This window comes from Macaca nemestrina, chromosome X, assembly GCF_043159975.1.
Source record: "Macaca nemestrina isolate mMacNem1 chromosome X, mMacNem.hap1, whole genome shotgun sequence".
NCBI classification, from domain to species: domain Eukaryota; kingdom Metazoa; phylum Chordata; class Mammalia; order Primates; family Cercopithecidae; genus Macaca; species Macaca nemestrina.
Genome location: NC_092145.1, coordinates 147190046 through 147217966, shown reverse-complemented (window position 1 = coordinate 147217966; position 27921 = coordinate 147190046). Strand labels below are relative to the sequence as shown.

At 41.3% G+C, this 27921-nt stretch overlaps 1 protein-coding gene and 1 pseudogene across 4 annotated transcripts in view; both read left to right on the top strand.

Annotated features, from left to right (window-relative positions):
- Positions 1-873: 873 nt before the first annotated feature.
- LOC105478140 (EGF like domain multiple 6) overlaps positions 874-27921 on the top strand; it is a 64975-nt gene continuing 37927 nt past the window's right edge. For 2 of the 4 annotated variants that reach the window (XM_011735146.2, XM_011735145.2), the window contains exons 1-3: positions 874-1208; positions 20774-20886; positions 26318-26410. In XM_011735146.2, the coding sequence (XP_011733448.1) occupies positions 1135-1208; positions 20774-20886; positions 26318-26410 (280 nt within the window). In that variant the 5' untranslated portion in view covers positions 874-1134. The remainder of the gene's footprint in view (positions 1209-20773; positions 20887-26317; positions 26411-27921) is intronic. The other 2 variants (XM_011735148.3, XM_011735147.3) reach the window with 1 other exon arrangement.
- Positions 6319-6968, top strand: LOC112425995 (large ribosomal subunit protein eL30-like; annotated as a pseudogene).

Here is a 27921-nt window from a genome sequence, read left to right as displayed (position 1 = left end):
ATTCATATATATGTGGACTGGGTAATATACATGAGGCTTCACAGAGTAGCTCTGCTTCAAGCTATAGATCTGCAGATTGACGAGGTAGCTTTTTCACCTGTTTCTCATTCTCCTTGGACCACCAGGCTAGGTGGTGCAAGGTCTTCTCGTGTCCATGATAGAAGGTCAGGTGTGTTAAGACCTAGGTTTGGAACTGAAACACTGCAACTTTTCTGCCCTTAAACCATTGATCAAACAAGTCACACAGCCAAGTCCAAAGCCAAGGTGTGGGGTCATAGTGTCTCCCTACCATGAAGCCAAAGGGTGTGTACGTAGGAAGGACAGAAAGGGACCAGTCATTCATTCTACTGTAACACGTTGTCAGAACAAAGAATGTGTCAGTACCCAAATGAATCTGAATTCATATAGCATTCATGTTTCTGCCATGAATTTCTGCACTGGTTACTATATTGGGATATCATCTGGGTTTCCATGTAAGCAAGCTGTTGCAAATGGGCCTGAGAGATTACTTGCCAAATGACAGGGTTGCCCAGAACTTAGTGATCTTTCAGCTCTAGCATCCCATGATTTGCAGTTTGCAGAAGAAAACCGGGAGAACGTGAAAACCCAAAGAGAAGTGAGAGAGCATGCCTTAGGAACCTGCATCCTTCCATCCTGCTTCGACTTCTCAACTAAATTCTTAAGTCCTGGAGTGCAGGTATCACCGAAATCTGCCCCATGCCTGAAATAGATGGCCGTAGATGGTGACTCTGACAAACGTGAATTGACCTGAATCTGGGGGAAGTTTCTGGGTGAACAGAGCGCGCGGAGGATGCGCGGGTCATGCTGGAGGCGGGTCCCAACCAGATGTGCACGGCCCGCCCCGCCCTCCCTCGCTCACCCGGTCCAGCTTCATCCGCAAAGGAGCGTCGGCCAGGCTTGTCAGGGCGCCCCCAGCCCCTCCCCAGGCCTCGAGCGCCCCTGCCGCGGTGCCCGGCTTCCCCTCCCAGCCCGCAGGGACAGCACGCGGTAACTGCGAGTGGAGCAGAGGACCCGAGCGGCCGAGGAGAGAGGAGGCGGCGGCTCAGCTGCTACGGGGTCCGGTCGGCGCCCTCCCGAGGGGGCGCAGGAGGAGAAGGGAGGACCCGCGCGAGAATGCCTCTGCCCTGGAGCCTTGCGCTCCCGCTGCTGCTCCCCTGGGTGGCAGGTGGTTTCGGGAACGCGGCCAGGTGAGTGTCTGGCGATTGGCTTCCCCCCACCCCCGGCCTGAGCTACCGCTTTGGGGCCCCACGTCTTTGCAGGCACCCCCGCGTGTATGGGTGTGAGTATGCACGTGTGCCTGTGCGCGCCGCGACGGGATTTAACCTGGATACCAGGCCTGGAGCGCCCACGGGCTTTCCTCCCTGCTCTCCTGTGGCGGGGCTTTGCACCTAGTTAGTTCCTTTTGCATCAGCTGTGCCCCCACCTGGCTGTTGCAGGTGGAGGGAGGCTCTGCGCGCAGACCCGTGGGTGCGTGCGGGCTTGGTGGTCTGCAGACCTGCTGTAGGGGCAGGTGTGTGAGGGTTGGACCAATGTGCGTGTCGGTGGGTGGGTTCTGTATCTGTGCGATTTTGTGTTTTCCACTCTATTCACAGGACACCAAGTGCTTGTCAGTCGCTAGTTTTGCTGGGGAAGGAGGGAAAGAAACCGAGGACGATAAAGCATTTACTGTTCTTGGGCTGAGCCAGCCGGGCTGCTCTCCTCAACTGTTCTCTGATTAGGGTTGATGAACTGGAAAGGAAGGACGCGGTTGTCAGATGACAACCATTCTCATTCTTGCTATGGCAATGCAGACTAGGAAGCCGTTCCCTATTGCCCTTAAGCTTAGCTGAGACCTGAAACATTTTTTTCCAGAGATCGTCAAAGACGCTTAGTAAATGCACGCTTACATGGTGACTGTTGACCTGGCACTGTTCTAAGCACTTCAGGACTATTAACCTAACCAAAGCTCATAACGGCTCTGTGTGTAATGTACTATTATCATCATCTCCGTGTTGTAGAAGAGAAAAACGAGGCACAGAGAGGTGAAGTAATTTGCCTGAGGAAGCACAGCCAGTAAGAGATGGAGCCAGGGTGCAAACCTAGGTATTCTGGCCCAAAGTCTCTGTTCTTCACCAGGGCACTAGGGCAGACTTCCGGCAACGGAAGGTTTTCTGGTTCTCTGACTGTGATGTCTTGCTTTCTACTTAGGTGTCCGCTAGAATATGGTTTTTCCACCGCAGCATTATTGGCCTTTTGGGCTGGGCTGGATAATTATTTGTTGGGGTGATGTGCTGCCCTGTGCATTGTAGGATATTTAGCAGCACCTGTGGCTTCTACCCACTAGATACTAGTAGCAACCTTGACCCCACCCCCAGCCCCTCTCCCCCCTCCCCCCCCACCACCAAGTTGTGGTAACACAAAAAAGGTTTGGGATATTGCCCGAGGTCCCTGGAGGGCACAGTTGCTCCCAGCGGAGACTGCTGAACTATAGAAATTTTTCAGTGATAATTCCTGGGGAGGAGAGTAGGATAAGAGCTTTGGTTTGGTACAGGCTTCTTGAAGGTTTGCCTATCTTTGTTTGACTTACAGGAAAAAAATATTTCATCAGAGTTAGCCATGGTATTAAGAGATTTTGAAGTTCAAACAGAACAAACCTCAAACCAGGTTCTTAGAATGTATGATCACAAGTTTCAATTTCCTTTTCATGATAAAAATGTAAGCAGATAAAATTTGCTCATAATCACATTTTCCTTGAATGCTAGAGGTTCTTGCATTGCTAGAAAGCCCGCTTTAAAAAGACCAAATGCTATTTGGAGATGAGATTAATAGTTCTTTAGCAGCCAGCAAACTGACCTCCAGGAGCTTCACTTTCAAAGGACCACCAAATTAAATTAAAAGCCAAAAGCCCCTGGATAAACCAAAGCTTATTAAACTGGAGAATCCATGTCAGAATTCTGCAATTCTGCTGTTTTCAAGATGTGAACTATAGTTTCTTTGGACGATTATCAAGTTTATGAGCTGGTGTGTTTATTATTTGCTCAACATGCTTGGAAATATCAAGTGGTCAGCTCTTCAGGAATGTCCAGGACCCATGTTTAATCAGCTCTAGACTCCATATTACGGATAAGACACTGTTACAGAGAAGGCAAGGCACCCATTGCAGAAAACTGTGTCTACTGGTTATTTCCTGGGATTTCACAACTTATAGGAAAAACTGTGGCTGCTGTATAGAGATTTCCAGTATAAGCATCAGTTCTTTTTAATTGAAACACTGCACTATGATTTTATAACCTAGAAAATTATGTGCTTCTTAAATGGTACTTAGTGCACAGTAGACAATCAACACTCATCAAATGAATAAATATTTAGCTGTATGCATGTACCTGCTCTTAAGCTTCAGAATTTGGCTTACCTTATATTTTTTATGTCCTTTGGGTATTGGAACTATTTAGATACTCTAGACCTGTCCAATACAGCAAAGATGGTAACCAGGAGCCCCAAGTGGCTGTTGAATACCTGAAATATAGCCAGTCCAAGTTGAGATGTGCTGTAAAACGTATAAAATACACATCTAATTTTCAAGATGTAGTAGGAAGAAAAAGAACAGGAACTATCTCATTAATCATTTAGTATTGATTACATGTTGAAATGGTAATGTGGATATACTGCATTAGATAAAACCGTTATTAAAATTAATTGCTTCTGTTTTCTTTCACATTTAAAAAATGTGGCTACTAGAAAACTTTAAATGGCATATATGTTTATTTCTATTGGACAGTGCTTGTCTAGAACATTTATTGATCTGAACTCCATCTTGAGTGTTCTAAGTCCTAACACTGGGATCTTTTTGTCTTGGGTACCTAAGATAAATATATTATTAACTTTGCTATTCTGGAGATTAACATTTGGAGCAACTCCTTACTTACAACATATTTCTGTTTTATATTTTCTCTCTACTGAATTCGAGTAAAAATAATGTGGGAGAGGAGGGAATGACTAGGTTCCTGCTGAGAGGCTTTACTTACAGAGACCACGTGCTATGTGGATAATTGATTCTTCTCAAAGCCCTGGTAGCAAAGTGCCACTGCAAAAATTGGCCACAAATTCCATGGCTTAAAACAACAGAAGTTTATTGTCTTACAGTTCTGAAGGCCGGAAGTCTATAATGAATCTTATGGGGCTAAGATTAAGGCATCGGCAGGACTGGTTTCTTCTGGAAGCTCCAGGGTAGGATCCATTTCTTGCTTCTTCCAGCTTCTAGAGGCCGCCAACAGTCCTTAGCTTGTGGTACAATCTCTTTTTCCTTTGTTACCTTGCCTTCTCTCTGATTCTTCCTTGTTTTCCTCCTCCTAAGAAGAACCTTTGTGAGTATATCAGGCCCACTTGGATAATTCAGGATAATCTTCTCGTTGCAAGATCCCTCACTTGATCACATCTGGAAAGTCCCTTTTGATATATAAGATAACATTTACAGGTTTCGAGGATTAGAATGTATACCTCTGTGGGGTGGGGGATGCATTATTCAGCCTTTCACAGGAAGCCTGAGCTGTAAGTCTGTTGTTCTTGTTTCTATGGACTAGATTTTATCTTTAAACATGATTTTAGTGATTTTTGAATGGTTGGTATATCATTTATTTCTTTATTCTTCAAACCGTAATTTGTGAGACTATATCAAAAACTAAAGAGCTGTGTGTTTCTAGGAAATAATAATCATCTAATTACAACTTAAAAATCATTTCTGGACAGTCTTATTTCATTAGTTAGTTTCACTGGCTTAGAAAGTGTTAAAGTCCTATTTATATGTAATTCATGAGTATAAATGAATTTATAAAGGTTATGTAAACATTACAATGAAAATAAGTATATTACCTAGTCTTCATAAATCAGATTGGCATTCAACAAATATTATTGAGGCCCTAGTGTCAACCATTTTCAATGTTATTTCAATCAATTCTCTCAACAACCCTAAGAAATGGGTATTGTGTTCATTTGATAGAGAAGGGAACAGAGAAACTTGAAGAAATTAGGTGATTTCCCATGAATTACATACGATTTTGTCTTCTGCTCTAAGACCAGTGTCATCCCACTATTCCAAATTTATTCCCTCAAAAAAGTGAATACAGAAAAGCTGACATTTTTTTTTTTTTTTTTTTTTTTTGAGACGGAGTCTTGCTCTGTCGCCCAGGCTGGGGTGCAGTGGCCGGATCTCAGCTCACTGCAAGCTCCACCTCCCGGGTTTACGCCATTCTCCTGCCTCAGCCTCCTGAGTAGCTGGGACTACAGGCGCCCGCCACCTCGCCCGGCTAGTTTTTTGTATTTTTTAGTAGAGACGGGGTTTCACCGTGTTAGCCAGGATGGTCTCGATCTCCTGACCTCGTGATCCACCCATCTCGGCCTCCCAAAGTGCTGGGATTACAGGCTTGAGCCACCGCGCCCGGCCGAAAAGCTTACATTTTTACAAAGGACTTTCTTACAAATGATCATGAGTGATCCTGTTTAGCTTGACTCTAGTTCAGCACATTCAAGGGACATATGTAGAGTAAGTGCTCCATCCACCCAGTATCACCACTTTCCTTTCTAAGTTTACATTTTCTCAGAAACAGACTCTGTGTGTAGTTTATTTGAGAGGTGACCCCAGGAAGTTCTGGTAGAGAAGTGGGGAAGTGGGACAGAGAAGGGAAAGAAGTGTAAAAATAAGTCACCACTCTGAGTCAATCCTGCTGGGGAATTCTAGGAGACAGTAGAACACAAGATCCTAGTTATCCCTCTTGAAGACAAGGGAGCCGGGGTGTTTGTAATCCCAACAGTCATTGGTTGAGGGCTTCTGGGGAAGGGGGTTCTGCCCTTTCAGGCTTCTGTGCACACAGGAAGAGCCGGCTCCGGCCAAGACAAAAAGTTCTCAGGAATCAGGAAATGAGGCTGGTCAGGTTCCACAATGCACCAACAACTATTTGCCACTGACCCAATAAAACAGGGAATTACCACTGATGAACTTGTGCTCCTGGTGACAAATTTCAGGACAAAAACTCCTCTGAGGACAGTAGGGGCAGGACATGCAGGTGTCCTGAGGTGATGTGGACTGAATTGTGTACTCCCTCAAGATTCGTATGTGAAGCCCTAACCCTGGTACCTCAGAATGTAATTACATTTGGAGATAAGGTCTTTAAAGGAGCAGTTAAATTAAAATGAGTTCATTATGGTGTGTCCTTATCCAATATGACTGCTGTCATAAAAAGAGGAGATTAGGGCCTTTCTCCCTCCCCAGCCATCTTGGTGGATGCTCTTGGCTGGGGGTCCTCCCACATCTAAGACAGGAAGATGGTGGCTGCAAAAAAGATTTTAAAAAATCACTGGAGTCAATCAACTGTAGGCTCCAACTCATTATGAAAAGTGAAAAGTATGGCCAGGCGTGGTGGCTCACACCTGTAATCCCAGCACTTTGGAAGGCCAAGGCGGGCAGATCATGAGGTCAGCTGGCTAACATGGTGAAACCCTGTCTCTACTAAAAAATGCAAAAAATTAGCTGGGCACGGTGGCAGGTACCTGTAGTCCCAGCTACTTGGGAGGCTGAGGCAGGAGAATGACGTGAACCCAGGAGGCAGAGCTTGCAGTGAGCCAAGATTGTGCCACTGCACTCCAGCCTGGGTGACAGAGCGAGACTGTCTCAAAAAAAAAAAAAAGTGAGAAATACATGCTGGAGTAGCTGGAGTACAAGAAGACTCTGAAGATGATCAGACAAGGCAAAGTGAAACTGGTCATCCTTGCCAACAATTGTGCAGCTTCGAGGAAATCTGAAATAGCATTATTACAGCATATTGGCCAAAACTGGTATCCATCACTACAGTGGCAATAATAATAAATTGTGCACAGCATGCAGAAAATACCACATATACTGCACACTAGGTATCATTTACCCAGATGATTCTGATATCATTAGAAGTATGCCATAACAGACTGGTAAAAGGTAAACCATACAAAATTGTTCTTTAATAAAACTTGCCAAAGCTTATTTAAAAAAACCAAACAGGCTGGGCATGTTGGCTCATGCCTGTAATCCCAGCACTTTGGGAGACTGAGGCAGGCAGATCACCTAAGGTTGGGAGTTCGAGACCAGCCTGACCAACATGGAGAAACTCCATCTCTACTAAAAACACAAAATTAGCCAGGCGTGGTGGCGCATGCCTGTAATCCCAGCTACTTGGGAGGTTGAGGCAGGAGAATCACTTGAATCCGGGAGGCGGAGATTGCGGTGAGTCAAGAACATGTCATTCCACTCTAGCCTAGGCAACAAGAGCGAAATTCTGTCTCAAAAAACAAACAAACAAACCAAAAAGAGGAGATTAGGACACAGACACACACAGAGGAAAGACCATGTATGGACACAAAAGAAGACAGCCATCTACAAGCCAAGGACAGAGGCTTTGGGGGAAACCAACCCTACCAACACCTTGATCTTGGTCTTCCAGCCTCCAGAACTGTGAGAGAATAAATGTGTGTTGTTTAAGCCACCCAGTCTGTAGTACTTTGTTATGGCAGCACTAGCAAACTAATAACATAAGGTACATTCAGAAAAGATAGAAACCGCATGGGATCAAAGAACAAAAGTCCACCTGATCTTTATTTTCAGTTCAATGCAAACTGAAAACCGGCCTCACAAGCTATTTGACATTGGGGGTTTTAAGCAGGAAATGTCAGAATATGGATAATGGGCTTGTAGCAGCCAATTAGCATGGCAACATTGCTTTTTGATCCTTCAGAATTGGCTGTAAGTGATAGAAAACTCAAATAACCTTGGCTTAAGCAAGATAGACATGTGTTTCTCTTTCACAAAGGTGTGAGTAGTTGAGCTGATATAGCTGGCTTTCCATGGAGTCAGGGACCCAGATGCTGCCATTTTATGGGTTCATCAGAAGGTCCTCCCCTTGTAGCCTAAGATGGCTTCTTGAGCTTCAGCAAACATGTCCAAACTTCAGCCGTGTTGGGCCGTTCTTGCATTGCTATAAATACCTGAGACTGGGTAATTTATAAAGAAAAGAGGTTTAATTGGCTCACTGTTCTGCAGGATTTACAGGAAGCATAGTGGCTTCTGCCTCTGGTGAGGCCTCAGGAAGCTTCCAATCATGGCAGAAAGTGAAGGAGGAGCAGGTGTCTCAGATGGCAAAAGCAGGAGCAAGGGCGGGGGAAGGTGTCACACACTTATACACTTTAAAACAACCAGATCTCATGAGAACTCACTACCATGAGGACACCACCAAGGTGATGGTGCTGAACCATTCATGAGAAATCCACCCTCATGATCCAGTCACCTCCTGCTGGGCCCCACCTCCAACTTTGGGGATTACATTTAAACCTGAGATTTGAGAGACAAATATCACATCTATATCACCAGCCAATAAGAGGAAATAAATGAAGAACATCATCCTCCCTTCACAGCCACATCCTGAAAGTGTTACACATGGCACTTCTGTTTATGTCCCATTGGCCAGAACTTAGTTCCATGGCCACATATTATTGAAGTGAAGGCTGGGAAATGTAGCCTATATTCTGAGTGGCTATGTAATGGGGGTCTTATTACTAAGAAAGAAGGGGAGAACAGAGATTGAGGTCCCACTGGCAATGTTGACCATGTGTAAATTACAGATCACATCTCCAATTATATAGATGAGTAAACTGAATTTCAAAAGAATAGATTGTTAAATGATTTGCCCAGAATCTCACATTGAACAAGTGACAGATTAAAAAGCCATGGTGTTTCCCAAGGATGATTAAGTCACTTTTCATGAAATGTTTTATCCAGAGAGATCAGTAGTACTTCTAGTTTCATCAGTTAACTTGCTGGGTCCCAGTGGGTAAGTTTTAATAACTGACCTGTTTTCAATGTGAAGGTCTTGTTTGTGAAAAAAAATTATTGAAAGTGTTAAAATTAATTCAGTTTAATGCAACATTAACTGAACAGTTGATGTGCCCAAACATTCTTCTGAATGCCAGAGATTCATATCTACTGCCTCCCTCACCAGACAACTTCATAGGGCCATCAAAATGTATTTCTTTCCTTTTTGGCCAGGGATGCCAGGGAAGAAGGATATAAGTCCAGGTTCTAGTCCAGTGCCTGGCACATAGTAGGTGTTGAATTAAAAGTTAGGTAAATCAATAAGTGACCAAGGAAGGGGGATGGAGAGGCAAATAATGTTATTTGTATATAAAGAATAAGTGTGTATATATATATACACACACACACACACACAGTACAGCATTTCAAAGAATGAATATATGTTTACATGCATATGTATAAACATATAAAACTATAAGTTTATATAGGGCATATATATATATATATGTAAAAACATATAAAACATTCCACAGAATACAGATAAGAGAGAAACTAAGTCCACATGAGAGAATCAGAGAAAACTGAATACAGTGGATGACACTTATACTGTTCTTATGGAGCAAATGTGAGCCCACCTGATATAACATGGGCATAGAAAGCAAACATTCCAATGCTTAATTCCCAGTAGGTATTGCATAAGAGTAAATGAATGGATGGATAGATACATACCTGCAAAAAGAATGCATAAGGAGGGCATCAGCCCAAGATACAGAAAATGGACTGGCCAGAATCTTAGACCATAAGCCCGGTGACTGCCAAGAGGCAAAGAAGGCAGGCTGGAACCAGGCTGTGAGGAGCCCAGTACACTGAGCCAAGGAGTTTGGACTTGGTTCTGAGAGCAATAGCGAGCAAACAGGCCATTGCAGGCTCTGTGTTCTTTAAAGTTGACATGATCGTGACTAATTCATGCACAGAATTATGACATAATTGCACAGAATTATTAAGCTAATGAGTTATAGTTTAGTTTAATTGGCAGCATTTTTCTTTTCTAATGTACACAATAATAGTATGCTTATAATCCATGATATCTCAGATTTAATGAATATAAGTACAAAATTAAAATACCAAAGCAACAAACATCAACAAAGTTCATCACCTTGCTCTTCAGCATACTCTTTGCTTGGTTTCTGGATACCACATTTATTATCTATTGCTACGCAACAGAATACTTCAAAATTTAGTGGCTCAAAGCAACATTTATTATTTCACACATTTTCTATGATTCAGGAATTCAGGAGCAGCTTAGCTAGATGGGGCTTGGGGGTTTTTTAAGACATTTTTTAGAGCAGTTTTAGATTCATAGCAAAAGGGCTTGGAGTTTTAAATTCTTATTTTAGGTTCAGGTACCTGTGCAGGTTTGTTATATAGATAAATTCATGTCATGGGGGGTGGTTTTACAGATTATTTTGTGACCCAGGTACTAACCCTAGTATCCAATAGGTATTTTTTCTGATCCTCTCCCTCCTCCTACCCTCCACTCTCAAATAGACCCTGGTGTCTGTTGTTCCCCTCTTTGTGCCCATTGATTCTCATTATTTAGCTCCCACTTATAAGTGAGAACATGCGGTATTTGGTTTTCTGTTCCTGCATGGGTTTGCTAAGTATAATGGCCTCCAGCTCCACCCATGTTCTTGCAAAGGACATGATCTCATTCTTTTTATGGCTGCATAGTATTCCATGGTGAATGTGTACCATAGTTTCTCTATCCAGTCTATGACTGATGGGTATTTAGGTTGATTCCATGTCTTTGCTATTGTGAATAGTGCTGCAATGAACATTGTGTGCATATGTCTTGATGGTACAATGATTTATATTCCCTTGGGTATATACCCAGAAATGGGATTGCTGGGTCAAATAGTCGTTCTGTTTTTAGTTCTTTGAGGAATTGCCACACTGCTTGGGCTTGGAGTTTTTCACAAGGTTGCAATCAAGTTGTTGATCAATGCTATAGTCATCTGACATCTTGACTCTGGCTGGAGGATCTGCTTCCAAGATGGTATACTCACATGGCTGTTGGCAGAAGGCCTCAGCTTCTCTCTATGTGGACCTGTCCATAGGGCTGTTTGAATGTTCTCACAACTGTTAGCTGACTTCCCCCATAGTGACTAATCCAAGAGAGAGAACAAGGAGGAAGCTACAATGCCTTCTGTGTCCCAATTTCGGAAGTTACCCCGATCACTCCCACAGTATTCTTTGTTAGATGTCAGTCACTAAGTACAACCCCACATAAAAGGAGGGGAATTAAACTTCACCTTTTGAAAGGATAAGCATCAGATAATTTATGGACATATTTTAAAATCATCACAGTATACAGCACATTCTGGTTTGCCTTCATCCACACCGGTTACTCTTCTGTTCTTCAACAGGATTTAAAGTGCTGTATTTCCACAGAGATTAATCTCTGACCCTATTTTCTTTCTTATTTATGCTCTCCAGGTTATCTTCCCAGTCCTAGCACTTTCAATGCCATCTATATATATATTCACATCTTCAAAATGTGAATCTCAAGCCCCAGCCTCTTTCTGCTGCATTCTTGACCTATTCATTGAGATGTCTCACTGAGCCTAAGACATCCAAAACTGAACTCTTGATCATTATTCAGAACTTGCTTCTCTCCACTTCACTCTTTCTCCCCACCCCAGAACAAACAGCATCCAAACTTGCTCAAGCCAAAAACTGGGGTATCATTGCTGACAGGTGGGGCTCTTCCTCTCCACTTGTATTACATCTGCTACTAAGTCCTGTTACAAACCATGTCTCAAGTCCATCTCCTTCTATCCCCACTCTCTGCCCCTGCCTACCATCATCCAGCTACACCACTATTATCTCTCACCTGAACCACCACAATAGCTTCCTTTTACTTTTTCTTTTGCTCCCTCTAGTCCATGCTCCAAAGTGTTCCTCTTAACATTTAAATTAGACCATGTCAGCCCTCTTCTTAAAACTTTTCAGTGACTTCGCACCAGATTAAGAATAAAATTCATTCTACTTAAAATGACATAAATGGCTCTGCTTGATCTAGACTTTGACTACTTTTCTAACTCCGTCTTCCATCTTATATCATTCTCCCCCATGCTTACTATGAATGAATGAATGAGATGGAGAATAAATGTAGCTGTCTTGATAACACTTGCTTTATTGACTGCCTTCCCTTCCTAGTCTCACTTCCCCACTCCTTTATCAGCATTTCCTTCACCTCCTAAGTAAACCACTTCCATGCAAATTCTTGTCTTATAGTCTGCTTCTGGGGTAGCCAAAACCAAGACACTCCCCATCCCCAATCTCCACATAACTCCTGAGCTTAGAAGATAAATGAGGGAAATAGAGGAAGCAATGGAAAGTTCCAACTTTTGCCTGAAGTTTACTACTATCCCTACCAGTCATGGCATTATAAATTTGAAGACACATCAGCACACACTAGTATAGAAGAGCTTTATAACCCAGGCAAGTTTTTTACTGGACACATAAGCCCCTACACATCTGGGAAAGTGAGATGTCTTGGGGTATCCCTGGGCCCACTGGACTTGTACTCTGTTTCTTGAAGGTAGATGAGAACCCAGACTTAATTTTAACTGGCTAGGTACAATGAACTTGCCATACTGGGAGCTATGATAAAAACAAAACAAAAATCAAAACCACCACCAACAAAAATCTTCATGGCTGGACCTTGTCATCCCTATTTAGAAAATCTTTTATTACATTTGTGTGGCAATATTTAAATGTATTTAAACATCGGCAAAAGAAGTTTAATTTCTCAATTTGTCTTGGAGAATATCATGAAGTTTCCTGGAACCTGACCATAAACAAACATACTAAGAATTCTGGCATAGTATATTTTTGCAGAAAATAAGGAATCCTATGAAGAAATACTACACTACTTACACAATCCCTGGAATGTTTTTAAATTAACTTCAGCTGTGGAGATGGTGATTTTCTGATTAATTTGATCAATGTAGACAGCAAGCTGTGTAAGGCATTAAAGAAACTGGGCAAATCAGCATTTAGCTCAGACTCCCACAGCTCAGGGCTTCTACTCCACAGAGACTTCTTCACCTATATTAGCATTTCCCTGTCTCAAGACTCAGTTCCCTGAGCCTCATGTGTGCAAAATATTGTTTAGAAGAGACAGAGAGAGAGGGAGTGAGTGAGAGAGAAGCTGGCCAGTCCATCTAGACCTTCCAAGGTGGCAGAGGATGTTGATGGGATTAGTACAGTCCAAAATTAGATTTTTTTTTTTTTTTTTTTTTTGAGATGGAGTCTCGCTCTGTCACCCAGACTGGAGTACAATGGTGAGATCTTGGCTCACTGTGAGCTCCGCCTCCCGAGTTCACACCATTCTCCTACCTCAGCCTCCCAAGTAGCTGGGACTACAGGCGCCTGCCACCACGCCTGGCTAACTTTTTGTATTTTTAGTAGAGATGGGGTTTCACCATGTTGGCCAGGATGATCTCGATCTCCTGACCTCATTATCCACCTGCCTCGGCCTCCCAAAGTGCTGGGATTACAGGCGTGAGCCATTACACCTGGCTAAGTTGATTCTTAAACAACAATTACTTCCGTTTTTTAACAAATGAGACTGATATAGATTTGATGGCAAATCTCCTATATCTTTCAACAGAACTATAAAACTAAGATGCTTTTGTGACTGGGAAGGGAATTCCTTACAGTGGATAAGAAATCTTAATTTATTAACAAAGTTAATAAATTTTTGATGGCCCAAGTGTTAGTCATTAACATTTGGGGGAGATTTATAAGTGACACTTCACACAACATCAGAAACAATGATTTGGGAGAAATTAATACACCTCAGATTTCTCAGTTTCACCTTTTCACCTGAAAGCAGGCATGTGAAAGAAATAAAGACTGAGAAAAATGAGGATTTCTCTGGATAGTTGTGGTAATGTGTAAACAGTATATGAATTTTATCTTTTGGTAACTTTCTCCTGTTAGTTAATCCTGGGCAGTATTCTTTGCAATCCCAAGTAATTTACTTTGACTGGTACATATGAAGTGGGTTTGACCACCTGTACCAAGCACTCTCGGCTGGTTTCTGATTAGGCTTTTTAAAAATATCAGATTTCAACAAATTTCAATTTGGTTTCGTGTGATTTCACATCTAACTGTTTCAGAAATCTTGTTCAAGCTTAGTGAGCTCATCCTATTTCTAAGGAGGCTGTTTTGTGTATTACAAAATTTTTGATATTTCCAACCGCTTAAAATCCACCTGTCACTGTCTGGAGCCTGCAGGAGGGACACAGGCCTTTTTCTTTAGACCCCCTGCTGTTTCCCTGCTCCTTCTTAATCCCACCATTCCCCTGCTGCCCTTCTGACTCCTCTGCTTCTAACACACACCATGATCTACACTCAAATTTTGAGGCCACCAACTCCTCATGTTCTTAACGGTGCTGTCCTTGGCACAGGCTATTTTTTCTGCCTGGAAAACCTTCCCCACCACACAGCCTCCTCCCACTTCTCCAGGCAAAGTTCCATTCATATTGAGCCCCATTTCCTCCAGAACACCACTCACCTACCATCCCAATGTGCTAACTTTCATATCTCCCCCTAGCTCCTGAGAACTTGCCCCTATGGTAGGGTCATATGTTGGAGTATAATGGGGCTTCTCTCATATACCTCCTATAGTCTCAGTGCCTAGTACAGTGTCTGATGTGTGTAGTTACTTAATAAATTTTGGGTAGACAAATGGATAAATGAGTAGGTGAATAGTTTGGTGAAGTGTGTTCCCCTCTGACTTCTAATACCAATGAAATCCTCAGTTTTTCTTGGCCTTAGTTTCTTCATGCACAAAATGATAGGTTGGAACCAGATGATATCTAAGGTAACTTTCTTTAAGGTGAAATTCTATGATAATCTCCCCTTACAGTGAAAATTTATTCCTACAAACATAAAAAAGAAAAGTCACATGGAACCTGTGGCAGCTATGAGGATGCGCCTCGCAGACATCCAACTGCAGGGAGCATAATTGACCCAGGGTCCCAACTACTCTACTCTTGGAAATCCAGCACCACTTTTAAGTGAGGCTGCAACTCCCACAGGCTGCTCCCACCAATGACTGAGCATGGCAGGGATACTAAGGCAGGTCCTTCTGTGGGAAACATGGCTCTCCTCTGAAGGTCAACACATCTGATGATAATAATCCTACTACTACTAATAATAAAAGCAATCAATTAGGGAGCATTTACTGTGTTAGTCACCATTCAAAGCCCTTTTCATATATTTAATGATTTCATTATCACGAATACCCTTAAGGTAAATACTGTTGTTTTCCCTGTTTTAGAAAAGAGATAGCTAATGCATAGAAAGAGAAAGTAACTCGCTGAAGGTCAGAGTTAATATATAGTAGAGCCAGAATTCAAATCCAGGAAGGAGACCATAGTCCTGACCAACATGTTATGCAGCCTCTCAACATTCAGAGTTGATCTCACTCTTTTACTAGAAAAACTCTCCTCATTTGGCTTTCCTGACAATGTACTAACCTGGTGTTCCTCTGAGCATTGCCTGGGCCTCTTTCTGGACCCTCCTGCTCTTTGGTCCATCTCTTACATGCTAGTGTCCTTGGGACTGTGCCCTAAGCCTCCTTCTTTTCTTACACTGCATCCACTTCTGTAGAATCAGTTACCATCTACCTGCAGATGATTCCCAAATATAGTTCTGCTTCCTGAACTCTTCACCCAAATATCCAACATCCTACTCAACATCTCTTCTAGGTTGTCTGTCTAATGAGTACTCAAAATCAGCATGTGCCAAAGAGAATTCATCATCTATCCTGTTCCTGAACATGTTCCTCCACCTGTATTCCTCATTCCAGAAATACAGGCTACTCAATGGTGCATCCCTCTGACACTCTATATCCAATCGACTAGGATATAAGCTCCACAAGGACAGAAATCTTATTTCCCTTTTGTTTGCTGATGAACTTCTGGAAACTAGCCCAGTGTCTGATACATTATAGGCACTCAATAAATACTTGTTGAATGAATGAATTGACTCTAATCCATTACCAAATCTTTCGGTCCCACTTTGATGCCATTCATTTCTCCTTACCTCCACTGCTACTGCTGCAGTCCAAGCAACCAGAATCTGTCTTCTGAGCCAACTGGTATCTTTTCTTCTGTTCTGTCTCCCTCCAGTCTATCTTCCAGACTGCTTCGTGGTAATATTTTTCAAAAGAAAAACCTTATCAAATAACATTCCTACTTAAAACCCTTCAATGCTGTTCTATTGCCATTGAGATGTAAAACCCAAAGCCCTAACTTGATTCACAAGACCCTCTGTGATGTAGCCTCTGCCCACCTCTTGGGGCTCATCTTTCGCAAGCTTACTTCTCCCTGCCTTTATTCTAATCCTCTGGTCATCTACTCATTCCTCAAGCACAAGCATGCTGTCTTTTACCTCTTAGTCTGCACTCATTCTATTCCCTTTGCCTGTAATATTCTTTCACTTTATGTGGTTGAACCCTGTTTGTCTTAAGTCTAATTTAAAGTTTGCACCTTCAAAGGGAACATCTGGGACCCCTTAGACTGGATTATGTTTCTTTGATTTAAGCTTCTGTAATAGACTGAATATATTGAGTGCCTCTGTTACCCTGAACCCCTTGACTAAAAGTTCATGAGTAGGAGACCCTCTATGCCAGGATTATAAGTGAATCCTCAGCACCTAGCACTATACTCCATACATATTAATGCCCTATTGAGGATTATACTGATTTTTTTTTGGCATCAGGAAATAGGTAAGATCCTTCCTATTGTGATTGGGGAGCATATTGCTTGCAAACCTGCAGTCAAGAAGTTGACAGATCATCTCTAAGATTTTGTTGCTACATTGAATTCTAATTAAATGAACCCCACATTTCTTATAAAAACATGAAATTAAAATTCCAAAGGCAGAATTTCCCCCTATACAGCTTTTCTTTCATCATGTTTTCTTTTGAAATCCAACTCAAATGTCACCTACCCTGGACATTTTCCTCCTCTTTCCCAGGCAAGGTTAGTTCCTCTCTCCATTCTGCTCCCCCAGGCATCAGCTTCATGTTGTTAAAGGAAGAGGTGAAAGCAAATTGTAGTGCTTTATCAAGGTTTGTCACAGACGTGTGTGGTTAAGAAATGGACTTACTGTGTATCTATGTGGAAGGGTTTTTTTTTTACCAAGGTGTGGGGACACTTGTTTTTATCGACAAATTTCAATCTTGTGTTCAAATCTTAAAAACATCAAAACAAATAACCCAATTAAAAAATGGGCAAAGGACCTGAATAGACATTTATCCAAAGAAGATATATAAATGGTCTATAAACACATGAAAGACACTTAATATCATTAGCCATCAGGGAAATGCACATCAAAACAAGATGCTACTTCTCAAGCATTAGGATGACTAGAGTTTTTAAAAATGAACAATAATAAGTGCTGGTGAGGATGTGGAGAAATTGGAACTCTCATATATTGCTGGTGGGAGTAAAATGATGTAGCCATGTTGGAAAACGGTCAGGCAGTTCTTCAGTAAGTTAAACATACAACTATCACGTGTCTTAGTCAGTTCAGGCTGCTATAACAGATTACCAGAGGTTGGGTGGCTTATAAACAATAGAAATGTATTTCTCTCAGTTCTGAAGGCTGGAATTCTAAGACCAGGGTGTCAGCATGGTCAGGTTCTGGTGAGGGCACTCTTTTGGGTTGCAGCCTGTCAACTTCTCAAGCTCTCTAGCCTTTTCTTATTAGCACACTAATCCCATTCATAAAGGCTCCACCCCCATGACCTAATTACCTCCCAAAGACCCCACCACCAAATACCATCACATTGGGATTAGGGTTTCAATATATGAATTTTGGAGGACACAAACATTCTGTCCATTGCACCATATGGCCCAACGATTCCACTCCTGGGTATACACCCAAGAGAAATTAAAACATATGTCCACACAAAAACTTGTGCACCAATGTTCATAGCAACATTATTCATGATGACCAAAAGGTAGAAACAACTTAAATGTCCATCATCTGATGAGTGGATAAATAAAATGTGGTATATCCATATTATGGAATATTATTCAGCAATAAAAAGAAATACAGTACTGTTTACAAGCTACAACATGAATCAAACTTGAAAACATGCTAAGTTAAAGAAGCCAGATGCAGAAGGCTACATATTATGTGATTCCATTTATATGAAATATCCGGAATAGGCAAATCCAGAGACAAAAAGCAGATTTGTGGTTGCCAGGGGATGAAGGGAGGAGTTAGTTAAGATTAACTGATCATAGGTATAGGGTTTATTTTTGGGGTGATGGAAATATTCTGGCACTAAACAGAAGTGATGAGTGCATAACATAGTGAAAATACTAAAAACCACTGAAGTGTATAGTTTAAGATGGTGAATTTTATGTTATATAAATTATATCTCAATTTTTAAAATACTAAAATAAAAAAATTATTAAGGGCATCACTGTATTTGGACTGGCACTTTTTTTTTTCTTATAACAGCATATTGTATACCTTTTTTTTCCCCCTTTTTTTAAATTATACTTTAAGTTCTAGGGTACATGTGCACAATGTGCAGGTTTGTTACATATGTATACATGTGGACTGGCACTTATTTACTCAGCATACTTTATGGTTAGTCACCCATAGTTTCTTCTTTTTTACTGATACAAAATATTTTATATATTTATGGGGTACATGTGAGTGTTACATGCATAGACTATATCATGATCCAGTTGTGGTACTTGGAGTATCCATCAAATACTCAATTACCTTGAGTATTTACCATTTCTATGTGTTGGTAACATTTCACGTCCTCTCTTCCAGCTACTTGGAAATATACAATACATTGTTGCTAACTGTAATCACCCTACTGTGCTATAGAATATTGGAGTTTATCATAGGTTCTTTGGAAACTGTTAATTAGGCGCAGACTGGGTCAAGATTGTGGTATCCCTTGCAGAATTGTTAGGAATATATAAATTAGATTAGACAAATGGCTGCATTATTTCTTAGTCAGAACTCTTTATCAGAGCATTTTAATAATATTTAGCATGCTATCCTATACTTGAATGCATATGTTTCCAATAGACTGTGAACTTAAGAGTGCAAAGACCAGGCCCTTTTCATCACTGTACTCTATGTGCCTGAGACAGTACTTAGAACATAGCAAGTGCACAATAAATGTTTTGCTTTAAAGTACTACTACTTAATGAAAGAAAAGTTTACCTTCCAGGAGACATTTGGCAATGTCTGGAGACATTTTTGATTGTCAGAACTAGAGGGGTGTGTGCTACTGGCATCTGTAGATAAAGACCATTGTTAAATATCCTACAATGCACAGGACAACTCCCAACAACAAACAATGATCTGGCCCAAAATATCAGTTGTATAGAAGTTGAGAAGCCCTGTTCTAAATGTTTGAGTGACTTATGAATCCCTAAAATTAATTCCATTAAAAAATGAAAAAAAGTCCCCTTCAAGAAAAAGTAAATGTTAAAATCATCCTTGCATTTGGTGCTCTCAGTAAATGAAATGTCTCAGACCATATCTTTATAACTCTTAACTGAGTAATCAAATTTGTGGGAGAGGCAGACCATGAGGGAAATCTACAAGGTTATTAAACTTCCCGACTTTGACTTACATATTATTAACTTGCATAAAGTTCAGTTCTGTAGCAGAAAGCACATGGTAAAATGTGCATTCCTTTGTCTGTTAAAGAGCCCAGGAAACATTTTTACAGTGTATTTAATATGTGTAAGGAAATCATCACAGCCCTCCACTAAATATACAATGCAAGTATTTTCCTTCGAAGTCTGGTAGCAACCCTGTCCAATACCAGGGCCGTAAGTAGGTAAACATGCAGTGAACTTCATCCATGGCGGCACTACTTGGGGGCACTTGGTAGGGGGCAGGGGGCTCACCTTTTTCAGGCATCTAGATCAGGCAAGCTACAGCTTGCGGGCCAAAGCTAGGTGATCCCTCTTTGTAAACAGCCCATGAGCAAAGAACAGTTTTTACATTTTTAAATGTTCAAAGATGGAACAAAAGGAGAATACTATATCATGACACAGGAAAATTACATGCTATTCAAATTTCAGTGTCATAAATAAAGTTTTATTGGAACACAATCATACCCATCTGTTTACTATTGCCTATGGCTGCTTTTGTACTTGGACAGATATCTTATGGCCCTACAAAGCCTAAAATACTTATCATCTGGCTTTTTACAGAAAATATTTGCCGATCTCTGCTCTAAAATTAAGCAGTTTAGCAAATTGGGTTTCCAGGAGGTCATGTGGAATGGGAACGAGCCCTGGGCTAGAATTCCCAACACCCAGCTCTGCTGGGGATGTGACTCCACTCCGTTGGACTGGCGTTTCCTCCTCTGTAACATGAGAGGGCTTTGCTGAACGAGCCCTTCCAGCTCTTAATCATCTATAGTGTGTGTTGATTCCTGTCTATTCAATGGTTCCCAGGTGCCAGTGGGGTAAAAGTGCAGAGCTCTGGTCTGGGACAAAGCCACAGGACCAGAAAGTCACTGAAATAGACAAAGAACTGGATAGTTGCTGTGCGTATACAGAGCAGATCTGAAAAGTGGCACTCTACAAGGTTCAAAAACATACATTTTGGACATCTTCATGTGCCCTAGTTTTATAGATTATGTAACCAAATTCTTTTAACCGTGGGGAAGAAGGAAATGGTTGAAACTAATTATTGAGGAAGGCTGGCAACCCCAAAATTCAGGTTTTCAAAATCTAATTTAGCACTTACTGCGGGTTCGTTGAAATTAACCAGGTAATTGACATCTCTGGTTCTTTTAGTAGTAGGGAAGAGTTTCTGTTGTCTTTTCTATTTTCTCAATACTAACATATAGTTCTTTATCTGCAGTGCCAGGCATCACGGGTTGTTAGCATCGGCACATCAGCCTGGGGTCTGTCACTATGGAACTAGACTAGCCTGCTGCTACGGCTGGAGAAGAAACAGCAAGGGAGTCTGTGAAGGTAATTTTGTAAAAACTCAGACCCTGCACTTGGATCAGGGCCCTTAGGTTTTTATCTGTCACACCATGAACTGCCACAAAATTGCCAGTGGATCTCTTAGGCAAGGACATGCATAACTACCAATAACCAAGGTCTGGGTTCCTATGAGATCTCTTCCCAGACAAAATGTGGCTGATGCCATCATACTTGGCATGATTTATTTTAGAAGACTGTCTTGTCAATTATTTTTGTGATTATCTTAGTGAGTATGACTGGGTTGTTTGTTTTTGGTTTTCTTTTTAATCTAAAGGAACTAAGATGGGCAAAAGCAGGCCAGTAAATTCCTCCTCTAATTATAGTTTAAGTGATTTCCAATGAAATACACTTTTTAATTATTAATCATCCAACTAGTAGGCTTCAGCCACAAAACAAGTACGCCTTTTAGCTTATAGATTTGTTACTCACATTTTTAAAATCCATACTGCCAATTTCTAAATGTTTTGAAGGTACACATGCATATATGCAAAGATTTTAAGTATTTTGCTGATTTTTTGTACATTGCAAACCAAGGAACCATAATTTGCCTTGGACATTGTTTCTCAGACTATGTGTTAGGAACTCCAAGAGAGGTCTCTGACCATTTCAAGGAGGTTGGGGAGGGCAGAGATGAGCATAAAGTTTTTGCCTTTTTTTTTTTTTATGACTTTCCATAACGACCAACACTGGCAGTGTAGTGGAACAAAATCCACATTCCTCCTAACTGACTGTCTCACCAGGGGTGTATTCCTTCAGGGCAGGAGTCTACTCTCACTGTCCCTGTGTCCTTCAGTAGGTAGCATGTGCCTCATCCTAAGTTCTTTATCTATTAAATGGGATAACAACACAATTGCAGGTCCCATAAAAGTACTAACATGTTAGTTATTTTAGGAATAACAATGCTACCTTCTTTTTGCTGGTCTATTCCTGCCCCAACCTCCTTCTCTCTGGCTGGTTAAAAAATATCTGGATTGACCATAAGTGGGGTCAGAACTTGATAATATCCAAAATCTATAAAACAATAGAAAACATTGATACTGTTCCCACATGTTCCATATTATGTAAAACCTTCTGTCATCATAGTTTGCTTGTGACAAGATGACAAGAGCATAAAAATACTAGACAAAAACAAAGATCATCATTGCCCACTTAGATAAAGGAAGTTAGAATATCCTCCTGGGACTTGTGTCAATTAAAAGAGTGGGTCCCCATCCTGATTGGATTGATAGTGTCACGATCAAGGACATTGAGAACCAGACTGACCTGGGTGATCTTGGGCAAGCTAGCTAAGGTAAGCTAGCTAAGGCTCAATTTCCTCCTCTGCAACATGATGAGAGCAATACCTACCTCTGAGGGTAAGGAGTTTATGCATTAAAGGGTGAGTTCATTACCTGTCATGCATAGAAAATACCTCATAAATTACCATTCCTTCAGGAAGGACCAATAATTCTTATCACAAACTTCTCTTCATTAAAGCACCAGGTGATGGGGGGATTAAATGTGGCTTTATTCTTTTTCTAGACACAACATAACACATTTTTATTTGAAGTCAGTCAGGTGGAAAGGGGCAAAAACCACGTGAAACACATGATTTAGAATCTCTCTTACAGTTGCACGAACATCAGTGTCTACTGCCATAAAACTTGTAAGACCCAGCATGTCGCTGGTGAATAAATGAAGGCAAGGTTTGACTTTCAGGAAGGGCTTTTCTGTAACTGCATAAGAGCAATTTGGCCATGACGCATGCAGCCAATCACATTCTCAATGCTTTCAGGGACTGTATAATACCACAGGCATAAAATAATTTAAAGCAAGATGTTAAAACAGCAAGTGCAGAGGGTTCAAGCAAAATGCTCACTATGCAAGTTTTGCAAGCTGAAGAGACAGTCAGCACACCTACTGCTCCAGTCAAATGTTCAGGTCTTAAATTGCAGTGATTTTTAGATCTAAAATGTGTATCATGTTTTATCCAATTTGCATGGTCCTTCTTGATGGTAAAGTCATATGTTTCTTGAAGCATCAAATAACAGGGTAGTTATTCCCTGATTGCTGGGTTTCTGATTTCTAAGCCAGAGTTGTGGGATGCATGATAATAAGAATACACATTAACCTGCCCCAACAAGGAGAGCCAGACCCCAGGCTGTGAGGTCCCAGTCCACCCAGGCCTTCCCCTCTGTCTGTCTATTTGCCCTTCACTCCTCTTGAAGCCCTGCCTCTATGTATGCTGGAGCTTTCTAGCTTTCAGCCTCTACCTGTCTAAATCTCCTCCCAAGGCAGGGTCTCATCAATTCGATATCATTACCCTTAAAATGTATGCCACTTTAGTGAGATGAAATACAGAGTTGTCCGTGAACAAGTACCTGATGAAAAGCTCCAGATAGAGAAGTTTGGGGGAGAACTAAATAAGACTTTTACTTTGTCTAAAGCATGCTTCAATCTCAGGCCATTTTAAACACAAACTGAATTTCCCTTGCTGTCAATTGGCTGTTCAAGTCACAGATCCAAAGTTACTGTAAATTGAAAACATCTTACTAAAGCTTTAACCTTATAGCAAGGGTATTATTCACCATTTCTCCTATGTTCTATTTGGCATTTATGCTGGGCTTTCCTGTCTGGACCACATTGGAAATCAGTTTTCAGGGAACAACTAGAGGCCTTCAGGGCTTAAAAAAAAAAGATTTATTTTTCTAATATCTGAATTTAAAGTTGCAACTCCAAGTACATATCCATAACAAAGTAGACACTGGAAATTAAATTCTGTCTCTTTTGTCTCTAAAAGTGGAAAAACTTTGCTGGGGAAGCATTTTTCCCTTATGACTTGTTCAGAGCCATAAAATGTTCCCCTGTTAAAAGTTCCACAATAATTACTTTATTCATTATTCAAAAATATTCAAATATTTAACATGTTTACAACACTATATTAAACGCTACGGGAGAAACAATGATGAACGTTTAAGTCCCTGTCCTAAAGGCACTTGGAAACAAGTAGTGGATGAAAGACAAGCACTGTAGCCAAATATATGCCTCATTATTTAATAAGACAAAAACTGATCAGTTGCACAGGAGGGGCCTGTCAAAGTTCTGTGGAGTTCTCAAAGTTGAGTGGGCATTCATAGGTGGCTGGAGGAATCTGTAAAGGCTTTTAGAAGAAGGGGTCATACAAGGTGATCCTTGAAGAATGGGGAGGATATTAACTACTGGAAACCCAGGGAAGAGTATCCTAGGGAGGGGTAGGAAAAGGCAGAAAGTAAAGGGTAGGTCTGGAAAACAGCAAGTAATGTCTTTTGCCCACAGTGTTGCCTTTGTCAGGGGGTGGGGGGTGCAGCTAGAAAAGAAGGTGGAGGCCAGATCAGGCTAGGTTTGAATTTATTATTTTTTTTTTTTACTTTTTGTTTTCTAGACAGAGTCTTGCTCTGTCACCCAGGCTAGAGTGCAGCAGTGCGACCTCAGCTCACTGCAACCTCTGCCTCCTGGGTTCAAGTGATTCTCCTGCCTCAGTCTCCCGAGTAGCTGGGATTACAGATGCCCGCCACCATGCCTGGCTAATTTTTGGATTTTTAGTAGAGATGCAGTTTCCCTGTGTTGACCAGGCTGGTCTCAAACTCCTGACCTCAAGTGATCCACCCTCCGTGGCCTCCTAAAGTTCTGGGATTATAGGCGTGAGCCACCATGCCTAGCCAGATCATGCTAGTTTTAACTTGGTTATGATACCTGTACTGTATTCAGGAGGGAACAAAGATTATATGATGACCTCTGTACAAGGCATGGCATGATCAGAGCTATCCTTTTGGACTATTAGTTTAATGTCATGTCTGACATCAAGTTTGCTAGGAGCAGAGCCTGAAAGGGAGATTCTTGTACAAATATTCCATTGAAAGGTGTCTTAGGAGCAATTTGCGAGGGAATGGGGGAGCAGGGGAAGGGGCTAGGCAGAGATATGGTTTCAAAGGAAGTCTAGCTTCAGCCTGATCCCACAGGGACCTCTAGGGCGTTAATTGCACCAGAGTTTGTCCTGCCAAGGAACAAGGAACTAGGCTGTTAGACTCCTGCATCAGTGAGGCACTGATCACAAGCTGTGGTGGGGAAAGCAGGGAGAGAGAGGGATTTAGCATCATCTTCCAAGTATCTGTGGGCAAGGCAGTTCCCATTAGCTAGATAGATAGTTGTTCAATGAATGAGTTGGTGGTAGAAACAGGAATAGGATATTGCAACTGAATGGTCTAGAGACAAAAAAAATAGACAACTGAATTTTTTGAGTCCAGGTAACTGGTAGAGGAATGATGATAATAACAAAAAATAGGATCTGGGGTTTAGGGAAAGATGCTGGTATCTTTAAGAATAGGCTTTCTTAGAGGTGGACCTACTATGAGCCAGGGGGAATTGATGGACGGAGAAGTAGGCACCATTCCTGGGCAATTGCTGAGTCATTCTTTCCTATTATGGCTATTTCTTGAGCTCCTACTGTATCCAGAAGCTGCTGAGAATCCTTGATACCCTGAAAGTCTCCTTTCTCTCTCATATATTATATCCTCTCCCTTTCTACTCTTGGGGCTTTCCCATTTTTCTTTTTTCCTATCTACTGCTTTTTCTCCTTATAACCTCCTTGTGAGCTGGAATGAAACTGTCCATCATCTTTGACTATTTGTTTTCTTGCCCCCGACTGAATCGGTTATAACATCCTACCCCTGTTGTTTCTCCTACCACTTTATTCATTGAACAAATATTTATTGTCTACTTTGTGTCAAGAGTTGGGATACAGAAGTGAATAAAATAGAAAAACAAATCCTGCCTTTGTCGTGCTTTCTCATGCCTCCATCATCATCCTCATTATCATGATGCTTTTAGTTCCCATCCTTAGGGCTAGAAGTAGCACCTTCCTGCCTCCAATCTGTTGGTTGTTCAGTCTGACTGATAATGCGCAGCATTAAAAAGATTTTGATCATTTAAAAGAGAAATGGAGAAAATATGGAGGAGATGAAACGAGGCAAGAGACAGAAGGAAGGGGAATGACATTGGCATTTGCCCAGGGCTACTCTGGAGTCTCTTCCAGTTCCAACATTATACTTATTTTATTAAATCTTTTGTGTTTGCATGCAAAACTGGCTGACTGTGGTCTGGGAGGCTTTATATTTCACTGAATACCACTGGAAGTGTGGCATTGCCGAGCAAAGTCACACTAAACTTGCATGCATTGGGTGGGGGTGTGGTGGGCGGGGGTGGGGGGGGGCGGTAATCTCATTCAAAAGAAAAATACTTTCCAGTGTCTGAAAGGTGAAAACAGATTCAAAGGGAGGCAGATCGTCCTCCGTATGTCTCCATGGAGTTCTCTGCCACACAGAACGCAGCAAAGCTTTGCGTGCATTTCACTACACTAACTACTGTTCTTTTATCATCAAGACATCTTTTCCTTCCACAGCTACATGCGAACCTGGATGCAAGTTTGGTGAGTGCATGGGACCAAACAAATGCAGATGCTTTCCAGGATACACCGGGAAAACCTGCAGTCAAGGTCAGTAAGGTAGCCTGGGGTCATAGTTCAAATTCAATCATTGCAGCAGGGCTGGCGACACAATATGGTATCAGGATTTCTTAGGGTTTTTTTAAAGTCAAATCTTCAAATGAAGGTGCTTTCAGGACAAGTTTTTCAATCTCTTCTCCTTGAAAAATGTAAAAAGTCTGATGTTTTTGTCAAGATGCCCAATAAAATGCCTTTTTTCTTTTCTTTTTTCTCCTTTTTTTTTAACCATTTTGTCTTTATAAGCTAAAGGCCTTTTATATTTTTTACTTTTTTATTTCATCTCTTCCTGTAACACAGAAAAAAAGAGTCTTTTTAAAGTAAATAATTTTATTGTTTTTTAAACTACCTAAGTATTGTAAGTATATTTTTATTTCTAAAATCCAACAGTGCAAAAAAATATAAAAGTGAGAGTAATCACCACTAGTTGTTACTATAAGCATAGTTAAGTTTGTCTTAGATCCTGGAAGTCTTTTTCTGTGATAGTACAAATGTAAGTATTTCTCATAGGCATCTTTGCATGTCAGCACACACAAAACTACTTTACATTTTTTAAGGCTATATCCTAGTCCCTAGTGTGAATACTTTTATCCTTTATGCAAAAATATGCTTTATTTAACCATTATCATTTATGTTGTCTCCAATTTTTTGCCATTACAAACAGTGCTAAATCTAACATTGTTCTATGCATAGCCCTGCTTTCTTGAATGAATATTTTTGTAGGAAAAATATTTAAAAGTGGAATTGTTGGGTTGAACGACGTGCATATTTTTATTATACTTCATATACTTTTTCTTTTTTGAGACAGTGTCTCGCTCTGTCACCCAGGGTAGAGTGCAGTGGCGTGATCATGGCTCACTGCAGCCTCAACCACCTGGGCTCTAGCGATCCTCCCTGCTACTCAGGGACCACAGGCACACACCACCATGTCTGGCTACTTTTTACAGTTTTTGTATAGACGAGGTCCCACTACGTTGCCCAGGCTGGTCTTGAACTCCTGAGCTCAAGCCATCCTCCCGCCTTGCCCTCCCAAAGTGCTGAGATTAAAGACGGAGCCACCACGCCTGGCCTTGATATATCGTAATAGATAATTTATAACTTTCATCCTAGATCATTTGTCTGAAAACATTGAAGAGATTATAATATCTATAACAGTGGTTCTCAACTTGGGTAATTTTGTGTCCCAGGAAGAGTTGCCAGATAAAATACAGATACCCAGTTAGATTTACATTTCATATAAACAACAAATAATTTTATAGTATATGTTTGTTCAAAATAGTATATGGGGGATGTGAGGGTGATCTGGCTGTGACTTGTCTCCCCATTGCTCACCTGGGTTGATTTGGTTGATCTGACTGGCTAGGCAGACGTCCCCTTCCTCCCTCACTGCTCCATGTGTGTCCTTCCTGAAGCTGTGTGCCCGGGCGGAGAGGACGACCATCCCTGATAGAGGAGGACTGGCCTTCAGTCAAGGGTATATTAGCTGTGCTCCCCTGCTAGAACCT